General features: G+C 45.5%; 1 protein-coding gene across 5 annotated transcripts in view; it reads right to left on the reverse strand.

Moving 5' to 3' along the window:
* LOC112453750 (MAGUK p55 subfamily member 5) overlaps positions 1–23745 on the reverse strand; it is a 65809-nt gene that overhangs the window by 21575 nt on the left and 20489 nt on the right. For 3 of the 5 annotated variants that reach the window (XM_025014660.1, XM_025014663.1, XM_025014659.1), the window contains exon 8: positions 22568–22752. In XM_025014660.1, coding sequence (XP_024870428.1) covers positions 22568–22752 — 185 coding nt within the window. Of the gene's footprint in view, positions 1–1599; positions 3075–9078; positions 9342–22567; positions 22753–23745 lie in introns of those variants that run through there. The other 2 variants (XM_025014661.1, XM_025014658.1) reach the window with 2 other exon arrangements.

The raw sequence follows: 23745 nt of genomic DNA on the forward strand, positions 1-23745 counted from the left end.
ATATCGCGCTCCGCGCTACGCAGAGTAATTCTTGTCCCGATGAAAATGTTTAAAGTCGAAATTAAGAGTACGCAAGTGTGACAGAAGCTTGCCATTAACACGTACTTTTACGCATATCTCTTCGCAGACAATTAAATGTTATGCGCTGTAATTTTATACGAGGCATATCCTGAAACCTGCAGCGCGTAAGAATAGCGATTGTGATATCACAAGCGGAAGGGATCTTCGCGAAATTGTAATGCAGCCGGAAAATGTGCTGCGTGTATCGCTTACGCGTGCTTCGCGTGGTCGACAAAATGCTCGTACTATGTCGCGGTTATTGCTGCGAATAATATATGACTTATTGTGCATTAATTATAACGCTAACTATATAAATATTTAGAATCGCAACATTCCATGCGTAACGTGTATGCGAAAACTTGTTTTCAGTTATGCACGAACTGGCTCGGAATAATGGGACGACAACTCGCAGAAAAGATTTATGGTGAATCTGACGATAGTTTGGCAGTACTCGAACCGGAAAGTATTGACGAGTTTTTGCCGGAATTTATTACCTGTCGATATTTCGTGCACCGTGCATCCGGAAGTGCGCCAAGCGTATCGAAATTGTGTCATCATGTATCTAAATTATACATCAGGTACCGAAACGTGCAAATGTGTGCAGCACATGGTGAGAGACTCTGCATGGTGTTAGTGTATCTGCAAGGTGCCTCTCGTACACAAGTGCACTATAGAAATTCAAGAGTACGGTTCACGAACTGAAAAGTCACATTTTCTCTCATTAAAGTCGTTTTTTTTTTTCAGCTCGCTTGCATTTAGGCACGTACGTGCTGTATTTTAAAGAAAAGACGGATGTTTTCATAGATTTCAATGGAAACATGGAAACTGTCGTTATTTGCAAATTAGCAATGCTTATTTTTACAATTTTACAATAAAGTCATTCTTTGCCATTAAAAAACTACTTTCAATTTTCAATTTCCATTTTTTCTTTCATGAATCTCCGCCAACGTATCTATGTCAGGTGCATGCATACAACTGTCACAAAAGAAATTGCACAGACACAGTTGCAAACCATTCATATTCCCTATATTATAAAAACGTATGGAAATCGAAAAACGTTTTTGTTTTTTTTGTTTTTTTTTTTAAATTCTATGGTGAAAGTAACGAGTTGTAGGATAAAAGGCCTCAGGCAGCAAAATTCCTTTTCCAATCGTCATTTCCCGTGCCACGAACGTGACTCCGTAACGGTTTTTTTTTTATCAGTTTTTCGTGACACGTTGCAATAGAAAGCAAGAGAAGAAAGAGAAAGAGAGAAGGAAATATATGTATATATAAATGAGGAAAATTTTTCACAATTTCTTTTGATTTCAACTACGAATATGGCGAATTCTCGAATAAAAAGTCCCGGGTGTAAAATGCTCTTTTCCGTTCGTGTGCCGTATTTCGCCCGGCCTCAATCTCGCTCAAATCAACGCGCACCGCTCGCCGAGATCGCGGCGAGATTCTCGATCGCGCGCGGAATGCGCGGCGCGAATTATTGCGGGGACGGGCGTGCAAGGAGCGCGGCGCGCGTCATATCGCATCCGCGCTGGGACCTACCAGTGTAGCGTTTTGAGGATTCTCATGGCGTGGACCTCTCAACGGCTCGTCCTTCGCTCAAGCCTCATGGACGCTCGCGCGACTCGCGACGAAGCTGCATACGGGCGAAGAATCTCAATGCGCGCACCTCCTGCAGCACCGAGACCTTCCCGATTTTCCCCCCGATTCTTCGATCGACACCGTCGTCGATCTTTTCCTAAGATCCCCGTAACTCAACGCTGAACGCTCTTCATTCTCCCCAGATTCATTCGCTTTTACAATTGACCGTGCTCTTCGACTTATAGACTCTCCAGAAGAGATTTCTTTCTTAGTCCAATATACTTTCTGTGGATTTCCGGTGATATTCTCTAATACCAGTCTGCCTTCAGTATCTTTCTCATTCAGCTTCCTTCTGGCTTTATCTTTCAACTTTTCTTTTATTTAATCTCAGTTCGCCTGTGAAGTATCGCGTATGTTCTAGTCTTGATCCGACCTTCGCGAGACGCTTCTACATTCCGCACACAATCCCGCTTCCTCTTACCACACCCCGTCGCTTCATATCTCGCCAATCGCAATGTCATTAAATATTTATGCCTATCTCCTTGCGAAGAGCGCGTTCTCCGTGCCGTATATTTTTCTGCCTTTTTCCACTAACTTTCCTGCATCTTTTCCTGTTCCCGAACGCGCTTGAACATTCCGACAATATGCGACGTCCTCGTGCTTGTTCCCACGCCGATTCTACGCCTACGCGAATCAAGTATTCTTGTCCCTTACGATTTCCTCGACCTTCGAATTTTTGTAAAATTCTTATTACTCCGGATTCCTCGCTTTTCATTCATCGGAAACTTTCACGCTTCAATTATAAGTATGTACAAGATGTATAGGTCCCCACGTATATACCACGTCCCAAACACCGAGAAACTTTTCCCGGAGTTTTCCTCCCGCACGTCCCTCTTTCCCTCACGAGAATCCTCTCCGTGGATCACTTTACACCTCACACGACTCGACCTTATCTCGCCCCTCGCTGGCTTTACGCGTCAGCGTACATCCGTATGCCGCGCGCACGGTGGCACATTCCACCTGTACACGCGCACACTGAGAAACACAGAGAGGAAGAGAGGGTGAGAGAGAGGAAGAGAGAGAATACACGTACACAAACCCCTACACACACCGACACACCACGGGTTATACGCTCGATGCCCGCGCGCGTATACGGTCACGCGACGGACGCTCGGCGTGCGGATGCACGAACGACGACGGAGCTGCGACCGGCAGCTCAGGCGAAGGAGGTGTATGCACCTTCCGAAGGCTGTATGCGACGAGGGAGGAGTCGGCGGCGGCGGCGGTACGGCGGTGGTGACGGTGGTACGGCGGCGATGCGGCGGCGCGCACTATATCGCATGGAGAACGCTCGTACCGGTTTTGGCCCGCCGCGCCGGCGGACAGATATTCCCGACTCCGTTAACCGCCTTAATTGCGCCCGGTTCACGCCTCACGGTTCACGCCCCACGCTTCCAACCCCGACGCGACAATCGGCCCGATAGCGAGTGCAACTGTTAGCGATAACGGGCGATCGTGGTCCCGCGGGTCCGCATCGGTCACACGTCACACGCGACAAATCCGCTCGAATCCGCCGCTCCAGGGAGGGCGTCGTTAATCGCGCGTTTTCCTCGACTCTCGACGTCGCGCCGTGAAACTGTACCGGTCGCACCCCCCTCCCGCACGTCCTCGAGATTGGGCCGGAGGCCCGTGGATGTTCACAGTTCTTGGCGGGGGGAAGAAGGATGTGTCGTGGACGTGGCGAAATAAACGGAGTACGGAGAACGCACGAGGAGGACGAGCGTCCCTCCGGCTTCGGACTGACGTGAGTTTGTTGGCTTCGCTTTACCCCGAGAGAGCCAAGCTAGCCGGTGCCCCCTTCTCGTTTTCCCTCTCTGTCTATCTTTCTCTTCTCCCTCTCTCTCTTCTACCTGTTCAGCCCCCTCCCTCCCTCTCTCTCTCTCTCTCGTACATGTACGTGCTGCTATCTCTCTTCTTCTCCAGTGTACCCCCTTCTTCTCCTGCAACCATCTCCCCAATGCTCACCTTCCAGCTGCGCGTTCCTGCCTTACCTCGCTCCCACTCCATCCACTCTTCTTCTCCCCCTCCTCCAACTGTTCACCGGTTCAACCACGAATATCTCCTTCTATCTCGTAGCATTCGAATCTCCCTTCTCGCTTCCTCCGACCTCCCTCCACATCTTCTATCTCTCTTTCGCAGCACGCTCTGTTCTTTTCCCATTTTCGGCTCTTGTCGTTCTCTCGCTCCGTTCCTCTCGTTCATCGTTTCGTCCCTCCTTCTCCATCCGACTCGGCCTGCATTCCTGTCCCTGGATCTGTGCCCGTCTCAGTAAAGCGTCATTCTCGACTGTCTTTCGTCCGGACGAATTTGGACCTCTGCTCTCTCAGTCTCTTTATTTATCTCTTTCTCATTTCTTTCCTCCTCTGTGCGTCGTGCGTCGCGCGCTCGCTCAATCTGAGACCTCAAGACCACTCTCCACTGCCATGGCGATCACATGGTTCCAGCATTGAAGTCTCTCGCTCTTTCCTCCTCCCTCTACCACCCCCCCGCCGCCGCCACATCGCGCGAACTCACACGCGCGGGGTAAAAGTGTGCGTGAACGCACAAGCACGCACGCAATTCTCACGCACACGCCGCGCGGTGATGCATACACGGACCCGTTCACCGTGATCGTCTCGTTCGCATGGTATTTCGACTCTCAGCTGATCCCGACGATCGTTTTCATCTTTCTCACGATTATCAATCCGACCTTGCTTCCTGAACGTTCCACGCCCGAGGCGTCTGCCGCGCGAGAAAAAGGCGCGATGGCGTCTCTGCGCGTAGCAGCGAGATCGGAATAATGGCGAGCTCGATGGACTTCCAGCGACGTCGATCCTTCGTGCAAGGCGCAAAGACGCCTTTTAAGTAGTTATCTGATTAAAAATCGTCCCGTTACGGCGGTCGAGGAATTTTGCGTCCTCTCAAGATCCGTCAAAGCTGTTGCGAATTACATTCGATTGTAATAATTGTAACAAATCGAATTTTATGCAGCTATATTGAGCCCTCCGAATGAAATTCTATTATACATTCTGGCTTTTTTTGACACATAGCAGATCGATATACGTTAAATATAAAATTTCAATAGGAACGGCATGGATACGCGTTAAGTGCCGCACTTGTGATCGAGGCCGCAAATGGATGAGGCACTCGACCATCGGATACAGGATGCTGAGTGGTATCGTGAGACACCTTGATATTGTGTGCAGATTTTTGTCTGTAATTTTATTGTACAAGGTGGAGGAGGGGGGAGGGCGGCTTTGTCCGATCGTGAATGTGTGTCGCGTCAAATGAAACAGAATGCGCGTATCCGCCCCCTGCCCCTCTCCCGATCATTGCGCAACTCTCATTACTCGAATTGTTCCGTAATGCCGAACGCGCATTTGGATTAACTTCGGCCGCGGAAATGTTTATCGATTGAGCCTAAGGCCCTCCATTATGTGTTCACCGGCATGTGCTTACTGATCCGAACCACGTCCGAATGTCGTTTGAAAAGTAATTTGCGGGACAAAGCGCGCGAAGACGATCAATTACATTCGTGACACATGCTAGATTGAATTATATAATTCTTTAACCGAGGTACTCAGTAATTTCGAGGCGGGAGAACGGATTACATCGACGAGACCGTGTAAACAGCCTAATCATCGTCCAGCCATATCTATCACATGCGGGTCAATAATTCGGCGATCATTTGATTGATTAATCGCCAACGTGGCGTTAATATAGAGATATCCCATATATCTAGCACACTGCTTTCTATATATAAATCCTTCGAACAATTTGGAGTCAAGTTTCTACTCAACAAAAATGTCGAAGAAAATTGTAATATGTTACATTGTTTAATTTCTGTATTAAATATATTAAATATATCATTGTATAACCTTTGAATTACGAATTTTTGTTAAAATTAAGTTCATTAAAAAAATTCAGTGAACAATTACTGCATTTCTACTTACTTCAAAGTTGTCTCGAAAATACATTTTTAATCGTCTAAAGTCTAAAGTTATTGATCGTCATATTTTTATTCAGAAAAACTGGATTCCAAATCAGTTAAAGCGTCCGTGAATCTCGCCGTGGATAAAAAGGTGACTTGGCAGATCTAGGACGTGTACCAAAATATGCGGAAATTCTAAAGTTCTCACCAGCTCGTTTTCCTAAAACGAGATACGTCTTGATTCGCGAAGTAAATGTTACTCATTTATTCCAAGGGGGATTCAAGAATAGCTGTAATATCTCCTAGGAAGAAACAAGATGATGATGAGGTAGAAAGCATCTTTCCTCATCGCTCGGACGTTCGTTTATCGAACGAGTAACTGAGTAGGTCGTACTATTATATCCTTTCGTTCAGGTTCGTTCTACTACTATCTGTGTCAGAATTAATGATAGAGTTCCTTTTCTTTCGCGCTTCAGTCACATTGTCGCACTCATTTTCCTTTTTCTACGCTCTTTCTTGGCCTCTTTCCAATCCTTTTCGAAGCCAGAAAGCGTACCTTGCATGCCGGCGCAATGTGGTTTGCATAAGACAAAAGAGCATAACATACGGAGAGAAAAGAGAGAGAGAGAGAGAGAGAGAGAGAGAAAAAGAGAGAGAGAAAGGGAGATGATTGAATTCGATGTGGTGTAGTCCAAGCTATTCTCTGGGTCCACCATTCTGAATAGTCCCATTGTGCTTTCTCAGAAAACATCATGTAGCAAGGAACCTACCGGTATAAGTTTAGTCAGTTCTTAATAACACATATCCGTTAAAAAAAAAAAAATACGCATTTTACATTCGCCGAGCAGTAATTTTCCACTATATACGATAAAAAGTTTCCAAAAATAATGTTACGTATGTAAAATAATTGATAGTCACGTTTGTCCAATATTGGTCCAAACTCTCAATCTGATTCTAATTAATTATTTTCGACGGCGCGTATTAGAAGTCAATTTACATTAAGATTGCAAACTTTTCGAATTAAATATGCTTAAACAAAATCTTTTAAACCAAATATTTCCCCTCTGATCGAAATGGTAGCTCGGTCAACGTGTGGTTTAGTCATATCGATCGACCTATAGACATTGTTAGACAGTGTTGACCGTCAGAAGCATATTCGTCGTGCCCGTCCGGGAGATTAACTCGCCTATCGATACTGTTTGCCTACCGATCTCCCAGGTTCGGTCGTCGAACCCGCGAGCGCATAGCGTCGAGCGCGCGCGTCGATCGCAATACCGAATTGACTTTTACCTTGGCACGGGAGAGATACTCGGGGTACGCTCTTCATGACGAGCGCGGCGGTGTGAACACTTTTACAAACCGCGTTTACGCGACTCGTCGTTTTACGATCGCGCGGCGTGACGATTTTCGAAGCCGGGAGAAGCCTCGACAAAGCGCGCCCTTTGTCGGCGCGCTGCGGCGCCCCGAGAGGCGAATTCTACACCGCGCGCTTCTGGCCCGCTTCGAAAATTTCGGGGGACGCGCGTCGGAGTATCCACGTACTCTCCAACGGCAACATGTGTGCACGATCACCGAAAACCCGAGTTACGAGATTCGACCGACTTTATGGGCGTTCGAAGGACAATGGTCCCCTCCCACACCCTGTTGCCGCGGGTTCCACGAGTGAAACCAGATTCGCGTCGGGAATTCGTCGTCTGTAAAGTCGTATAGCGTGGCTGCGGAATCCTCTAATCCGTGCCTAATATCTTTTCGTCTCAAGTGGGCTCTGTCGCCGGGGCTCGAAGTTCTCAGTAATGGTAGGCGTAGCGGAGCCGGTGACGGTCGCTCGTATACATATTTACACTCGTAGGTGGTCCCGCACGGCGGCAGAGGAAGAAACGAGCGCCGAAAGTTCCGATACGGCCGTCTCGCTGAATTCGAACCGGGGATCATTAGCGTCCTCCACGAAGACTTAATAGACGATGCACGCGGCTAATTCACCTATTTATCCCTCGTATTAAGCATTCGGAGTCAACGACGATCAGCCCCATTACATATTTCAGACGTGCGAGATACGTACGCGTTACCGCTCAATATAATTTTGTCGCATATAAATTTAAAAACCGACCGAGATAATCGTCATATATGTATGTATTAGCCAATGTACTTTAATCTTCCGACGTACTTTAATCCTCAGTATGAGCTTTAATTCACGATATTGCAACGGAGTATCCTTTGATGGTTTTACGGTTGGCTGATCCAAGGAACCAGTATATCGACTCACATACAGGGTGATCCAGGATCACTATTCGCTTTTCTTTCAACTTTCGTATAACATTTAGTTAATGTAGTTCCTTCTGGGAGATTCCGCAGATTCCCTTTAAAGTTTCACCTTTATGTCTCATTGCATGCTGCGTTATTAATGTTTTATTTAACTGTCGTGTGGCGTTTCAAAGGGACGTATGTAACCTTAGACCGCATTGCAGAAAGAGCTCTGTTTTCGGCGCAAACAGTTCCGTTTAATATCCGATCTCTCTGACCGTCCCGTGAAGATCCGTGACGCTGCTCAAAGAGCACGAATTTAGAAAGGAATTAATGTACAGTCATTCGAGATTTTTCACCGGCCGCAAAGAGCTTAGAAAGGACACTTTCAATTACCGGCGATTCTCTTTGACGTTTGAAAGAGAGGCACAGGTAAAAAATCGTAAAACAATTCGCCCTTGTCTGGCGTTGAACCTAGGCACGCAACGTTAATATCCCAGAGGGAAACGGAAACGGAAGTGGACGGGAAGAACGGCCCGCTTGTGCTTCGCGCGCCCAGCGTTTTAAATAATCTCACTTAATCTACGGAAGGGATATTAGCGGATATACAGTTACCGCGGCAACGCCATGAAAATGCACCGGGCGCGCGCGCGCGTTCACGGACGACACTTTAATTAAAGCGATTAAAGCGCGAAAATTTATTGCGCTCGCAAACATGCGCGGTCTGTCAAGGCGCTGCGCTACCCGACGATATCGTCGAGAGATACGAGCGCGGGTGTGTGATATTAATACACCTGGCTCGGATATGCATTGCCGATTTTTAAACCAGCTTGGAACCAATGAACCGTTCGACGTTCGAGGCTTTAATGAAAATTCGCGCGCGTGACTATCGTTTCGCGAGAACTCGGATGAGTCACACTTCGCGGGAAAATCGCGCTTCCGCGAGCGCGAAAAACGAGGCGAAAACGGATACGCGCGTCTCGACGTATCGATCAAACGCGGATAAAATTAGAAAATACGAAGAACGCAGAGAGCCCACTCTCCTCCCCGGTAAAACGTCCCATTAATTCCAATATTACGACGTGAAATCGACACGTATCGACACGGATCGACCGATAGGAAAAACGAACATTGTTCTCGCCAAAGAGATGAATTTCGTTCCTTTGCTATCTGCGAGCGACGAGTTTAATTATTCGCGATCACGCGAATTCCTCTCGTGCGCCGTTTACCTGCAAAGAATGGAAACTCCGAGCCGCGGAGCGAGGCATGCCCAGCATGCCTTGCACGGGTCACACGCCCGGTTCAGGTCGATCCACATCGCCATGGCACCGCGCCCGCCGCCGCGGACGTAGCGGGCGGATCAGATCTATCGGCAGAAAGTTATCGATAACGCACCACGGGTCGAACGTATATCACGCGGATAAAAGCGGCCGCCGTGCGTATGGCATATACGCACGCGGATGGACAGGCGCGAAATTGTTGACACGACGACGACGGGCGCCGCGCGCGAGAACTGGTGCCTGGAATGTGGCTTATCAGCGTCGGCGCTTGATATCGAGAGCTTATCTCGAACGAGTCGCCTCGCCACGTTCGCGTACGTGTACGTAATGCGCCGTGCGTGTGTAAGGTGCGATTCGCGCGCGTACGTCGCGACGTACGCGCGCGATAATGTCGCCCCGTCTCGTTCGACTCGTCGGTCGGTTCGAGGAGACGAATTTCAGAGCCAGCACTCCGCCCTGATTGTTTCATGCATAAATGCGCGACGTCGGGATTTATCGCCTCGTTTAATCCCGGGGGAGGGGAAATGGCGCTATTTAGAAGCACGGGCTTCTCCCGCCTTGTTTATTAAGTAAATACGAGAAATGATTTGATTTCCAGCCAGGCGAGAGGATCCTTCCTTCCTTCCACGCGATTATCCCCTCTCGCATTAATCGAAAGACACTATAGAAGAATTCAATATTAATTGAAGATCCGCAAAAGAAGAAAGCTCACCGAGATTGGAAGAAAAAGTACTTGACTATTACGGTCGACTTGATCAGTGTAATGCGGCACGATCTTTTAGCAGTAACTTAATAACAGAAAAACTGCACGTTCTTATATATAGATAATTGATGTCAAATACCGTAAAGTGATTAAGAGCCAATAAACTAGTAAAAAATAAATATTGAAAAATTAATCTAATACATGAACTTCAATATACAAAAATAGAATGTTTCAACGTGTTCACCGTTTTCACCAGCAAAATAGAAAAATTCTAAATTTAAAGCCAAACCCGAACAACGAGCGATAAATAAATAAAATTAGAAACTTAAAATTAGGAATGAAAGTAAGTCAATTAATAAAACATAATAAAAAGTAGCAATAGAGAGCAATAAAGTGAAAATCGTGAGCCAACAATATCCGTAAGAAGCCACATCACAATTTGAAAGCATTTTGTAAGCATTGAGTAAGATAACAATAAATATAATCATCGATACATCTATGCAAAGTCAAGTTTGTAGATTAAAGACGAAACAATGTAGTCACCGATGTCAAATATTTCAGATTGTCCCAACTCGCCGAATCAAACCCGTTGAATATTTTCTTTTCCTACGCTATATCGTGCTCAGCGCGGGTCTCGGGTCTCAGGTCTCAGGTATCGTCGTATCATCTATTTATACCAAATGTGTGTGTCAACTCGGCGCGTAACACAGGAGCGAGCGTATGTGCGTTCGTACCCCGAGGTTTCGACCTGTGAACATACGCGTGCATACGGCACCCGGGAGGGAGGGGGGAGGCACCCCCGGGAGTTAACACATGTGCTCGATTACACATCACGCGATAGACAACCCCTTCGATGAGTCACTTGCGGCAAATAAAGGAGGCGGCTGACGGGAAAGTGAAAGAAAGGGAAAGACAGACCGTCGCTTTCTCTCGCGCGCACGCAACGCGCCTTTTCACGAACGACGAGGATATATTGTCGGCTTCACGTTCCTTGTTTCCGATACAATCTTCCTCAACGTGACGCATTCACCCAGTCTCGACGTCCAGTCGCCACGACGCGCGACGTCACGGGACATCACGACGTCACGTCGGACACGTTCGGAAATCGAATCCGTGACGACAATGTACCAGGTGGACGGTAGACGCGTCGATGAGATTACTCGACGGCTCCGTAGACGGTGACTAATAATCGACAAGATACCTACGTACGAAATTTTCGGGCGAGTGACGAACGTGATATAACCGTGAGGGATCGGAACGCCGCGAATGCCGCGGCGAGAAACCCACCCTCTTCCCCACGGCCGTAATAGAATCGGCTAACTATATCCGATCCTTGACCTAAAAACTCATTGATCTGCTGGTAATTCCAGCGCGCGGAGTGTTCCTCGCGTCCCACAAAGCGCGAGAGAGGCGATTACGCGCCAGGTGACGACATGACGCGCAGTTATACGCGGCGTCCGAGAAATGACGGTGCGACTCAAAGCGGGGGCAATCCTCGGCGATAATTGAAGTCTTTTTGAGAGGGTAAAGCGCTCCCGCGCGGGAGTCTCCGCTTTTTGATCAAGCGGATGAAAAATCGCCGTGCCGATTCTACCGCCGCGCCGCAATGAAATCTACTCTTTCAAAACAAGGAGTAAAACGCAAACGTTTTCGCGAAAGTGCTTTGTAACGTTGAGTCATCCCTCTAATCTCTCGGAAACGACACTTGTGTGACGTATTTCTATCTGTTCTGTATCCTCATAAAAATCGCTGGAATTAAAATAACGATTCTTCTGGCAGAGTTTGTTCGTTCGTGTTTTCGAGCAACGGCGCGAATAAGTGGCCAAGGGAAACAAACAAGTTATTGGTAAATAAAATGAGCGAAGCAGCGGTGCAGCAGCGTAAAGCGAAAAAAAAACACGGAAAATTTACTCTTTCCCTATTAACTGTAACACTCTCCCAATCAGGACAACGTTCCCTTCCTTTCATAGGGAAAGGAACGTGCCTATCGCGCACACGTCCCCGTTTGCGCGGATCAGCATTTTTGTTTCGCAGAAAGAAATGGGCCGTGAGGAGTTTCTCGCGTCAGCGATGAGTCTTCCCGGTCTTCCGGTGCGTCGCGTCAGGTGCGCGTTCACGATCCGCGCCGAGCGACAGGAAACGCAGGTGCGCGCACGTCGGTGGACCCACCCTAGCGGCGCGTTGCGGAGGAGGTCGGGTCCCCCAAATACCGTCCGACCGTACACTTAACGATTACGACGATGCGTGTCGGACGATGCGCTATACGCACGATGCACGCGGCGCGCAGCACGGAATTCTTGAGAGAGTTTAGACGAAGGGGGCTCCGTCGAGTCGAGTCGACAATGGCATCAGGTACGAGTAAATAGCGGCAGGTAATCCTGCCCGGGGCCCCCGGCTTTTCCCCTGACGCTTCCATTGTGAAGGTCGTCGCCACGAGAAACGCAGACGAAACTTAAATTCCACGGCGTGCCTCGGTCTTGGCCTTCGAGATGCAACGCGAGAAGCTGCGTTGGAAAGATCGTGAAAGATCGTGTCGCGTTGAAAATAAATAAATATTATTTTTCTCTTCGTAACACTTGTCACATTTGCCTTCTGATCGGAGAGCTTTCAGGTAGCTGCGATTCAGAGAGAAAATTTTACATTTATTTTTAGGAATATAAACGTGTATTATAGTTATTTTCTTCATATCTTATTCGCACAACGGTGGAAAAACAGCTATAGAAAATTTCAAGCAAGCAAGACTGTTTTTGATCAAACTTGCAAAGTGATAATTTCTGAAGTAGAGTTTTCTGGTTTTCTCTACTTTTTTGTTCTACGAATCGCGAACAATCGTATTGCGACTGTTTATCGCAATACGATGAACTTGCGATACAATAAAGTTCGCAAAATCTGCAAATTTTATCTGTATCCAAAGTTCATTGCGTACCGAATGCGCGAAGAGTTTTTACTGCGCCAAGACCAAATCTTATTACGATAATTACGTTCGTACTCGTCAACTTCGTTATTATAACTTGATACAGCACTCGTTATTTATAATTTCATTGTGTCCTTTGTGACGCATTAATCCTCTTAAACTATCATATATTTATTGTAAATTATAATTCTCTTTGTGGAATGTCTAACGAGAGACTTTGTAAGATAAATCTTTATAAAACGCTAGGGGGATCCATTTAATCTCTTTAAAGAAGCGTATATGTAGCGCAAAATATCATTAGGTATACCGTACAGAAAACCGTATTAATTGTTAAATGCTTTTCGCCGAGTGTTTTCCCTCCAAGAACTCTCCGCGGATAACTATTTTTTCATTAACATGTCGGCGCATCGTTTGATTAACTCCGCTAACTATATTTCCGAGAATCGAGACGTATAACGCGATTCGAAAGTGCCAAGGGGTTTTATTCGCGGATTTCATGCGGTCGCGACGAGCTGATTGCAATTTCCGTACATATAATAGAGAACAAGCTTGATATTTCACTATTTTCTGTGGACAGCGAGCGACGCGGGTGAATTAGCGAAATAGCGAGAGCAATAGCCGGAACTAAGTGGAACACGGAATTCATTACGGGAATGTGTTTGAGCAATTACACATCGATGTACCGTACGCGAGCGCTGTTGATTGGATTTGAGTTTATGCCAAGGAACGGTATAGACACTATAATGAACTTTCAATTAGTGCCGTGGTCCCAACCTTGACAGTGAGGTCAGTGGCTCTCATGCCGATGAGAATGGACTGCACAAAGGCAGAAAAATGCTTAACCCCTCTCCCTCCCCCTCGCTCCGTGTACGAGAGGACAATTAGAACGTCGTCAAAAGGCACCGCAGGTGCTCGAAATCGAAATCGAAATCGATTCGATAGCTAATTGACGCAAATTTGTCTCTCACGCGTATGAATAATTTCTTCTTTATCATTTATAAAACTAAGTTAATTATAAATCGCAAAGACAACCGTAAATACATTCAAATTTAAGCCATTCCAGGTAGCAGGATGACGTCTGAAGACGTATTATCGACGTTAGACGTCATTGAGACGTTATTAATACATTATTTGACGTCATTCTGCTATCTGGGATATTTTTTCAATCTGGAAATAATTAGCTATAAATCGTATAAAATCGTGTTCAATCTTTGACCAACCTCATATATTCTTCTCATTTCAATTGGATATCAAAACGAATCTTCTTCTCCTTCTCAACTTATTAATTTTGCAAGTGTCTCCAAATGTTGATCGCAGCGGACTCGTCGCTTTATATCTCACGTCGTTTAAATAATAAAAGGGAAAAATCCTCGATATATATCTCGTAATAGACTTGTATCCCCGTGTGTTACGCGGAAAATCAATTATACGATTTGTCCCGAAGCGTATAAAAAGGCCGGCAACGTAAACAATGACGGGTCATCGTTCGCCATCCGCCATCACCCTATGGCGTTATTACTGCAATTGTATACGCGCGACGACTGTGTAGGAACACGATGCCCGCGACTATCATCATCGCGCTCGCCGACAGCGGTAGAGGAAACGCGGTGCACCGGCGAAATGCTCCATTTCCCAGATACCTCGTTGTTGTGCCTCGTTATACGCGGGAGATCGGTAAGCTATGCAGTATTTAAGTACCGTTTTCCACGCCGAGGTATCCGCGGCCTGCCGGTTCAATTAATCGGCTTGATTAACGACCGTTCCTGTCAACGGCCACGGCTGCCATTATTCGCGACTCGCGTGCAACGCTTTTTACCCGCGTTTCCGCGTTTCGAGAGGATCGAGCTTGAACTTTGGATACCGGCAGTATTTCTCTCGCGATCTGTCTCAGCAAGCGAGTTTAAGTTGCAAAGCCGAGGTGCATCGCAAAGCGAAGAATTAGATTCGGACGTGGAAAGATGATATACCCTGCCTACACGTCAAATGTACAGCATGCGCTGAAATAATGAGAGATGATTTTGACGAATGTTGCTCTACGCACGTTAATTTCGCGCAGTCGCGTTGTTGACAGATAGGAAAAAAAAAAAAGAGGAAGAAAAATATATTTTTGCGGAGAACTCAACCCTCCTGAAAACAATTTTATTTTCCCGAGGGGAAAACCTACTGCGCGACGTATCTATCCATTTAAAGTTTTCCCCCGTCGTATTTTCGGTTTATCTGATAAACAGCCCCTTAAACTTGAGCGTCGAGCGAAACTACTTTGTCCCCCGTCCGTTACGTCGCGACGCACAACCGGAGAGTTGTGGAAACTCAACGTCTCTGCGAATGCACTACGCCGGAATCTAACTTCTCGATGAAGCGAGGTTCGATTGCCGATCGAACGTATCGAGCTGCGAGTGTCTGTGATTTGTCTCCGCCGCCGGTAATCCGCCATTGTCCGGCTGCTATTTCTGGAATCATCCGCTGCTTTCCACCATTTGAGGGAGGCGATAAAGCGTAAATAGGTCGCCGAGACGATAAGTTACGAATATGATTGGATCCGATACGATCTTCACGATGTAGGTCACGCTTCTTCATAGGTCTATATTCCGAGCGGGATATTTCGGGTGCGATTATCCAGCGAGATAATTCGCCACTTAACCACGAGCGTTTAGAATCGTCACCTTGCCGCTGAAGCTGCACGGCGGGGGTTCGAAATAAAATTAATTTTCCGATATAATTTTTTTTCTCCCTCTCAAGCGTGGTGGTTTTATGTTTGCTTCCCTAAGAAGCTGGAAGGCGTAACACCAGTTCTACAGACGTTTAACGTTTTATCTATCAAATTCGCGACGTACGTCGACGTCGGAATGTTCATCTGTTCGCTACCCCCTTTTTTTCCCGATTTTAATTCCATCAGCATGGAGGACCGAGCGGGACATAAAATCAGTTCGTCTCGAGAATGAAATCACGTCGCTTGTATATGAGACAGTAAAATGATGGAATGGCGTCGCGTGTAACACTCTCCCGAGATTTTACGACGGATGGGGTTGACAACGGCGACGACGGTGATCCACGTGCATTCGCGTTTACACTCGAGACGTCGATGGTGTTGCAACAGGCGACTGTACACGGAGCTGTTTACAAAACTGTTTACAGCTGTTTCACGCGCGAAAGGGTGTGCGTGATTTAGACAGGGCCGTGCTATTATCATATGAAATAAATTCACGCCTCGTTACCCCCCCGTGAATTACATTGTAAATAATGCCGATAAAGTTATTCGACAATTTGTCGCCATTATAAAAGTAAATAAATCGTCCCCGCTATTATAGCTTCTCCCATTACGTCGGCACAAAATGCACCGTGCGAGCTTCCCGTCGAGCGGTTCGAATTACGAAACGGAGCGGTGTTTAAAGACAGAATATAACACAAACGAAACTGCGTTTCAAGTTTTTCTGTGTGATCTTACAGAACACTTGAAGATAACTATACATCTCCGTTAACCGTTAAGTAATCTTTACACGTGATAAGATAACACTTTTGAACGCATCTTTCTCGAAACAATATATCTTCATTCGTGCGTTCTTCATGAAATTATTCTCTCGTTAATTCAATTTCTTTTCCTTCGTATTAATTATCTATGTAACCGCAGTGCAATCGCTATGCGCGCCGTGCAAATAACGTAATATGACATAACGATACCCGAGTCGATGTAACGGCCGACGATAGCAGCGTGCCTTTATTTTATCTGCTTATTTCATCAATGGAGCGACGTGCGGCATCTCGAGCGCGAGAGTGCGAACGTTTAAACGAACGCTCATCGAACGCGCTCTCGCCAGAAAAGCGGTTCGGACAATTAAGCCCGGCGCTTTCTTTCCACACTTTCCACCGGCTGATTCCGGGACACTTTTTCTCTTGCCGCGGGATCCTCTCCCGTGGAAAGCTAACGAGGGACAATTTCCATGCAACAATATTATTCAATCGTCGGCGCGCGATGTTTTTACGAATTAACGAGCCCTTCGCGGCGGGTATGATCTTACGCCCGAGGGTAGGCGCGAGCGCGAGAACTATATCAAATGTCTCGTGTACATCTGTTACGTTCCCGCGGAAATCGTTCTCGCGCGGCGGGAGGATGTATAAAAGGCAAGAGAGGCAAGAGAGGCAAGAATAATAGAAGGAACTTATCGGCGTTTTACCTTTCCTTCACGAGCAATTTAAACGTCCAATCTAATTTAATTTTGTGTATATATAGCTCATTATTTAACGACATTAAATTTCCGTTGAGGTACGGCTTTTCGCGGCAGATCCGTACGCTGTAAATGCGGTTGAAAATGAATTAATCTCTTACACTTGCCGTTCGTAATGCAGTAACTCCGCGCTTCGTGCATTTAAATTGTTGGTCGCTTCTGTAAATATGAGATAATAGTACTTCTTTCTTTATTTCTGTGTTATTGTATCGGTAGTAGGTCAGGGAGAAACGACAAACGCGTCACAGCATCGTAACGCGTTGTTTGTAATCAAAGAAAGATTGTAGATTGCAATATCATTGTCCTAACGTGCACACTGCACTTTATTACGCGCGTCTCGCCGTGTAGCTCGCCTTTAAGTTTGCGACATTTAAAGAAACGCATATCTCCAAGTTATCCGCATAACGCAACCGACCTAAATCGCCATAAATTGTGCAGCCCGATCTCTCTTCCAGAAGAGCGGCTTGTAGTCGGAGGAACTCGCACGGAGTTATTGCCTTCCTGGAGGTGCAAAAAGTTGCAGCAAAAATGCGTATATGTGCCTTCATATAAGCACGTCGCGATGTGTAAAAGACCGTAAATGATATGTACAATTATTCAGAAAATTTTTACTCAGAAAATTCTTCTTCGAAAATAGTCCTTGAAAAGAAAAGAAGACATCTTTCAAATAAAAGTAACATCATAAGCGAATATTGTTTCCATAGAGAATCTAGAGAAATTTAATTATAAAAAAAATTCTAAAAACATTGAAATTTAATTATCTGCTAATTTTATCTCACTTCAGGTATTTTATTAAGAAGAATATCGCGATTGTGTGTGTGTGTTCGATATTTGATTAAATTAGTAATTAAATCTTAGTAATTAAATATAAGATTGAGATTCTGTTAAAGAAAATCCAATTAAATTCAAATCAATTGACGCTCACTATTATTCGAAAAAATACGTCACTTCGTGACAACCAAAAGAGTCTATTGCTGTGTGTTTTGCTAAAATAAAAAAACTCTTGAAGAATCTACTTCTACAATATATTTTGGCAGGGATTTGAGATCCTCTGTACGAGATCGAGAGCTCAGTCTTCCCAAATCTGTCTTCGTGTGGCATCCGTCTGACTCCAGATTAGCCCACGAGAATTAGCATGAACTTGACGCGAGGCTTGGCGTAAAAGGCCATGAATGATGCGCATAATGCGTTAGACGTGAACAATGGGCAGCAGGCGTGTCGTCGGTACATATATACAACGTCGCCGATCCTCGTCATCCACATTGCACCACCTATATCCTCCTCCCTACTCTCCTCTCTCCCGGTCGATCCTCTCCTCTCTCGCTCTGTTCCACCTTCCCGAGCGACAGCTCGTCCGTCCGCGCGCATCGCTATCCTCTTCCTCCTTCCGCGCGCATGTATATGTACGTATTTCTCTTCTCTTTTTTATTATTATTTTGAAAGCGGGATATACGTGGTCGGAACAGGAAACGCCATGGGAGAGTGAGCAATCGGTATTCCGTGGCTGTGTCACACACAGCGGGCCGCGATATCGTATTAGAGAACGCGCCGCGCTGTAACGAGATGGACTGTAGCCGCGAAGTTGTGCACCGACAACAGGGACACGTTCAATCACGGGAATGCGCTTCGAATTTGCTCGCCTCTTTCTCCGGCTCTACGTCGTCGCGCGTCGTCGTGCAAATCGCTCACGCGTCCCGCACGTATATACGCGCACAAATTGTCATCTGCCTTTATTGCGACCAGGAAAAATAATCGCGGACATACGCCGTTCGCCCAAATTTTCTGTGTCAGAGATCGGACTTGTATATATAATGCTTCCGGCTGAACATTTTTTTTTTAATTAATGCGACAAATGATAGATTTGAAGCTGACGGATTTTATTTTCAAAACTTCACGCAATCGATATTTACAAATTAATCAGAAGTTACGGCACTGTAATTGAGTTACTGAAATTACAATACAAAATTTACGCCAAAATCGAATGAATTAAAATATCTGCAAGATATTCTTATTGTTAGAATATTTTATATACCTATTTCGAAAAATGGAATATAAATAAAATTATAGATTCTGCACGATATTCTGATTTAACCCAATACATCGACGAAGATGACTTTACATCAGATCGCAATTCGTTCTTTTTAAGGCAATCGGTATTTGATTGTGAGCTGTTCAATGCAAATGTAGTTACGACGTGAAAAAATGTCACCGTTCCAACCGGACGCGCATAAACGTAAACGCAGTTGCCGGGCACGGACGATATCGATTACGAAGGAGCGAATCGATATCGGAGACTTGGATAACGGGCATAAAATTACGAAGCGCGAGGCTGAGCGTACGGTACTTGTCGCTAAAAAAGTTATTTGATCGGTGAATTTGATGCGCCTCTCGAACCGGCCTTTTAAAAGTTGGAAACGTAATAGTTCCGATTAATTTGATCAGAGCTTACTCTTTACAAAGGTTCAATGAGCGCCGTAAGAGTTCTTTTATATATTTCTGATGTTTTTCCATTTTTTTTTTTGTTATATAATTGAACAAACAGCATTAAACAAACAATAATATCTTGTCGGAAGTGTCACCAAACATTTTGAGGGATATCGATCGCGCGGTCAAAAAAGGCTTCGGCGGAAAAAGCGCGAGGATTGCATTTGGATCGTTGCAATTGTATATACTAATGCAAAAACCGGCTTCCGCAAATGGAATTCTGTACGCGTGCCAAAAAATGCGTTAGCCACAATAAAGCATTTTATGACGCTTTTAGGACGTGTCACGCATGAGATGCATCCTGCTTTGAAGCGGAAAACTGGGACATTCGGGGCCCCGCGGGGGAGGGAAAAGGGGAGGTTTTCGCGACCGATCGCGATTTCAACGTTCCAAAGAAGAGCGATGGCAGATTCTTTTCAAAGGATCGCGGGCTAGCTTACGGAGACTGGTGGACGTTTCACGCGTTCATTTTCGGACCATTCACTGGGGACGGCCTCTCGTTAAAAGTATACCCCGTGTCAATAGGGCGCATTCATTCGCACCCGAGCGGCATGATGCACCTGGGCGCAAGCTCGTGAATAAATTGACGATGTTCCGCTCGTTTTGGACGTTTGGCTTCGTCGCCGCGACGCGTCTCGTTATGACGCCATTAAACTTTCCTCACACCGTTAATAATCTGCGGTGTTAATTAATGTCTACCTCCCACCCGCAGCGTCGTGCGCTACACGACGCGGATTGTGTCACATAGTATTAACCGCCTGGACAAGCTTCGTCGACGCGATTCAGTTTATTAAATTAGAGAATTAAAAGCGGACAATGCGGGTCGCCGCGAGAGAACGCGAAACAACGAGAACCGGTCGCGCGGCAATTTGCAAAAGATTGCATTTCGAGAGAGCCCGCATCCCAGAGAAGTCTAAAGAAGAAGAAGAAGAAGAAGAAGAAAAACAAGAAGATGAATGCAAACACGAACTCTTATCGCAGTTAGCAAAACGATTCTTGCAGAAATATCGAGCGCGAAATAATACACTCTTTTCATACAAAAAGGATGCGTTAATCGTGGAACTGAAAATTGCATGAATATATACGGATAGAACGGAATTTCTTCGTTCGGTGCAAAATTGAAGAAGCTCATATACGGAGTATGAGCACCGAGAGTGTACCAGCTACTCGTGCCGAGGCGTCGCACTTGAAGAAATCCCTCTCCTTCCCACGCGAGTCCTTATGCCATGTATCCCTTTCGTGTCACGTTAGAATGCGCGGAGAGAAGAGAGAAAAAGGAGAGAAAATGAGAGAGAAAGGGAAGAAGGAAAGAGGAAGAGAAGGCGAAATTCAGGCGAAGAAAGAAAAGAAGAGAGAAAGAAGGATCAGCAGGCGGTTCTGTCGAGGAGCTGCATACCGAGGAGCTGGAAAACGCATTGTTTAGGCTGCACTCACACCGGCTCAGGTGGGTGTGTCGCGAGCGTGAAATACCGGCGAAGTGACTCCGTCGAGTGAGCCCTGCACTGCACTTCGAAGCGGTACTCGAGTCGCGCCGCAGATTCCAGCGGACCATCTCCATCCGCGAGAGGTAGAGACAGAGAAAGAGAGAGAGAAAGAGAGAGGAGCATATTTGATCTACCGACCGATTGGAGATGCGACTCTCTCTCTCTTCGCGGAATCGATTCCACTTTGATCGCGGACCTCGTCGCGCTCCTCCAGGGCGCATTTCCAGATTAGCCCACTCGTACTCGATCGCAGATCGGATAATCGTTCGCATTTTTGCGTTGAATTAAACATCCTGATCCGTAATCGGAATTGAAAGTTGTTACGAGCGCGGGTCACGATGTGTAAAATGAACTCGCTTCAAAGATCCTCTCCTAACGTAGAATGTAGGACGCACTAGTTTCATTCCGGAGTAAGTTTAAAATCGTCATTGAAATTGAAGTCGGAGATTTCGGAAAATTTTCTGTAGGTGTGAAACGAGTTGCGTTTAAGAAAAATTCAATAACGTGAGTAACGCGAGAGTTCGTATCGTATGTATTTCGTAATAATTTTACGTAATAATGTCCAACAATGTCGTTATGCTAATGCGACAACTGACAAGAACTCGGGCTGCATTAGATGCAGCGCCGAGAAATATTGCATTGCAAAATGAAAAAAAAAAAGATCCGACGCATGGAACTGTGTCATGGTACTTTATTCCTTTTTTCCTCGCGTTTCCCAACTCGTAACTCCTTCTAACCGGTCTTAAAGGTCTTTAATTCATGGATATAACTAAAAAAATGAGTTTTAGTTTTCGTTGTCTTGCTCCATTTGGACATATATGTAAGGCTCGTTCTTTTTATTATTCCTAAATGAGGTTGCATCTTGCTTCCACAAATATTTGTTACGCTATCGTTCATAAAAACGTGTATATGTAAATATATATTATTTATACGAATGTGAGAGAGTGTATCGAGCTTGGGTTCGCCAAGTCCAAATGAGTGTGCGGATCAGTCATCCCTCTGGGAGTTTTTAAAAGACTGCACTAAGTACGTTGATGGCGACATCCAGCGGGCATCGGCTGAATTTATGCTTTCCTATCGCGGTAAAGCAGAGAACGCGGGGATCCATGAGTGATCCAATATGATGCGAGTAATCCATTGGACCACTCTCTTTATTAGACACTCGTCTCTCAAGGAGACGCGCCTTAGGGATAACGTTAAATTCATGAACCCCGATTAGAAATGCGATTACTCGAGATAACTACTGAAAAGTACGACTCGCCCGTACTAAATCATACCTCGTTTCGATTTACCCCGAGTCTCGTTGAGGTCGCTCAATCATCTTATTCAATCGATGATCAATTACTCGGTCGAATATAAGTAAACGATAATAATTAACGAACGGTTGCGAGTCCCGAGAGCGGCCGATAAAAACTTTTATATCGGGCTATAAAGGCGAGCGGGATGACTATCGTTTAGTGGGTTAACCGCCGGGTAACGCCGCATACAAACGTTACTCGCGGAAGGACTCGACGGGAACATAAAAAAGCGGTGGTTACAACGGCGAGGAGCCGATCCGGTGACCTGCGGGAGACCGGAGGGCGTAAAAGTTCGCCCCTCCCCTACGCGCTTACAAGTCCAATGTACTTACCTGCAAATTGGTTCGTCTCGCTCGTCTAGCGGATTCAGGAAATTGCCGTCGTTCACCGCCGAAGACGTCGATCCCCGCGGCGACCTCGGGCCGCCCTCCGGTTCGCCAATCAGCACTTCCGTCCGACCATTTTGGAAAGGGCTGCTCGAGCGTCGTTCCCCGATTCTTCCGCTCTGCACCGGTAGCTGTCGGAACAAACATACGCGAGTTTACGTCTTCATGAATTGACACCCGAGTTTACCGTACTTTTTTTTTTTACGGGCTCCTCGATCAGTTTGTGCGGCGGATTTCTCCTTAAAATTGATCGGCCATTTCGTTAACTTTCGATATCTTTGCAACTGGATAACAATTTTGCTGCTTTTCCGAAATTAAATCGAAGCAAAACAACACGCGATTTAATCTGTGCACTGTTAAATATTGAAGAATAAAATTTAAATTAATAAAGGTAAATAACATTTTGTTATTTTGACCATCATGTGTGGCGAAATGTATGATTTTAACACGAAACAGTATTATTTTAACTCTATTAATTTAGTTAAATTAATATTGTTTTAGTTTCTTTTTTTTTAACAACGACATATTGAGTAGGAGCAGTGGCGATTTAAAGGAATAATTAAAAATGACTCAAATTGAGTACAATTTGACACTACGAATTTAATAATATGTATATCCGGTTAATAGAACACGTAAATCTGACAGATTTATTGATGCGTTGAAACATATCCAAATTGTTCAATAATAAATTTGGAGTAATTCTCATTTAAGCCTATAAACATGTGAGAAAATATTTGTAATAAAGAAAAGTACCGTGATTGTTGCCCGGCGCGGTTAATTCAGAGAAATGTTCTACAGAACAATAAATAACAATAGCCCGCGAGCCTCGTGAAGACTCCCATTAACGTGCCTAATGTTGGCAATTAAGCGTGATAAACTACCGATGGCGATTTACTATTCCGGAAACTGTTTAATAATTACTTAAGGAATCCAACGGATGTTGCTTATGCAAGCGACGAGCGATTAATGTCGACATAACGTGTTGAAAAATATATGAAGGGGAAAAATCTACAATTCTAATATATCTATATATACATATATATATATATATTTTTTTTTTGTACTGATCATTATGTAACGTATGTGCATTATATCGCGGATTTTCCCAATTAGATTTATATTTC

Source organism: Temnothorax curvispinosus, unplaced genomic scaffold (assembly GCF_003070985.1).
Source record: "Temnothorax curvispinosus isolate PA1 unplaced genomic scaffold, ASM307098v1 QBEX01004669.1, whole genome shotgun sequence".
Lineage (NCBI taxonomy): Eukaryota > Metazoa > Arthropoda > Insecta > Hymenoptera > Formicidae > Temnothorax > Temnothorax curvispinosus.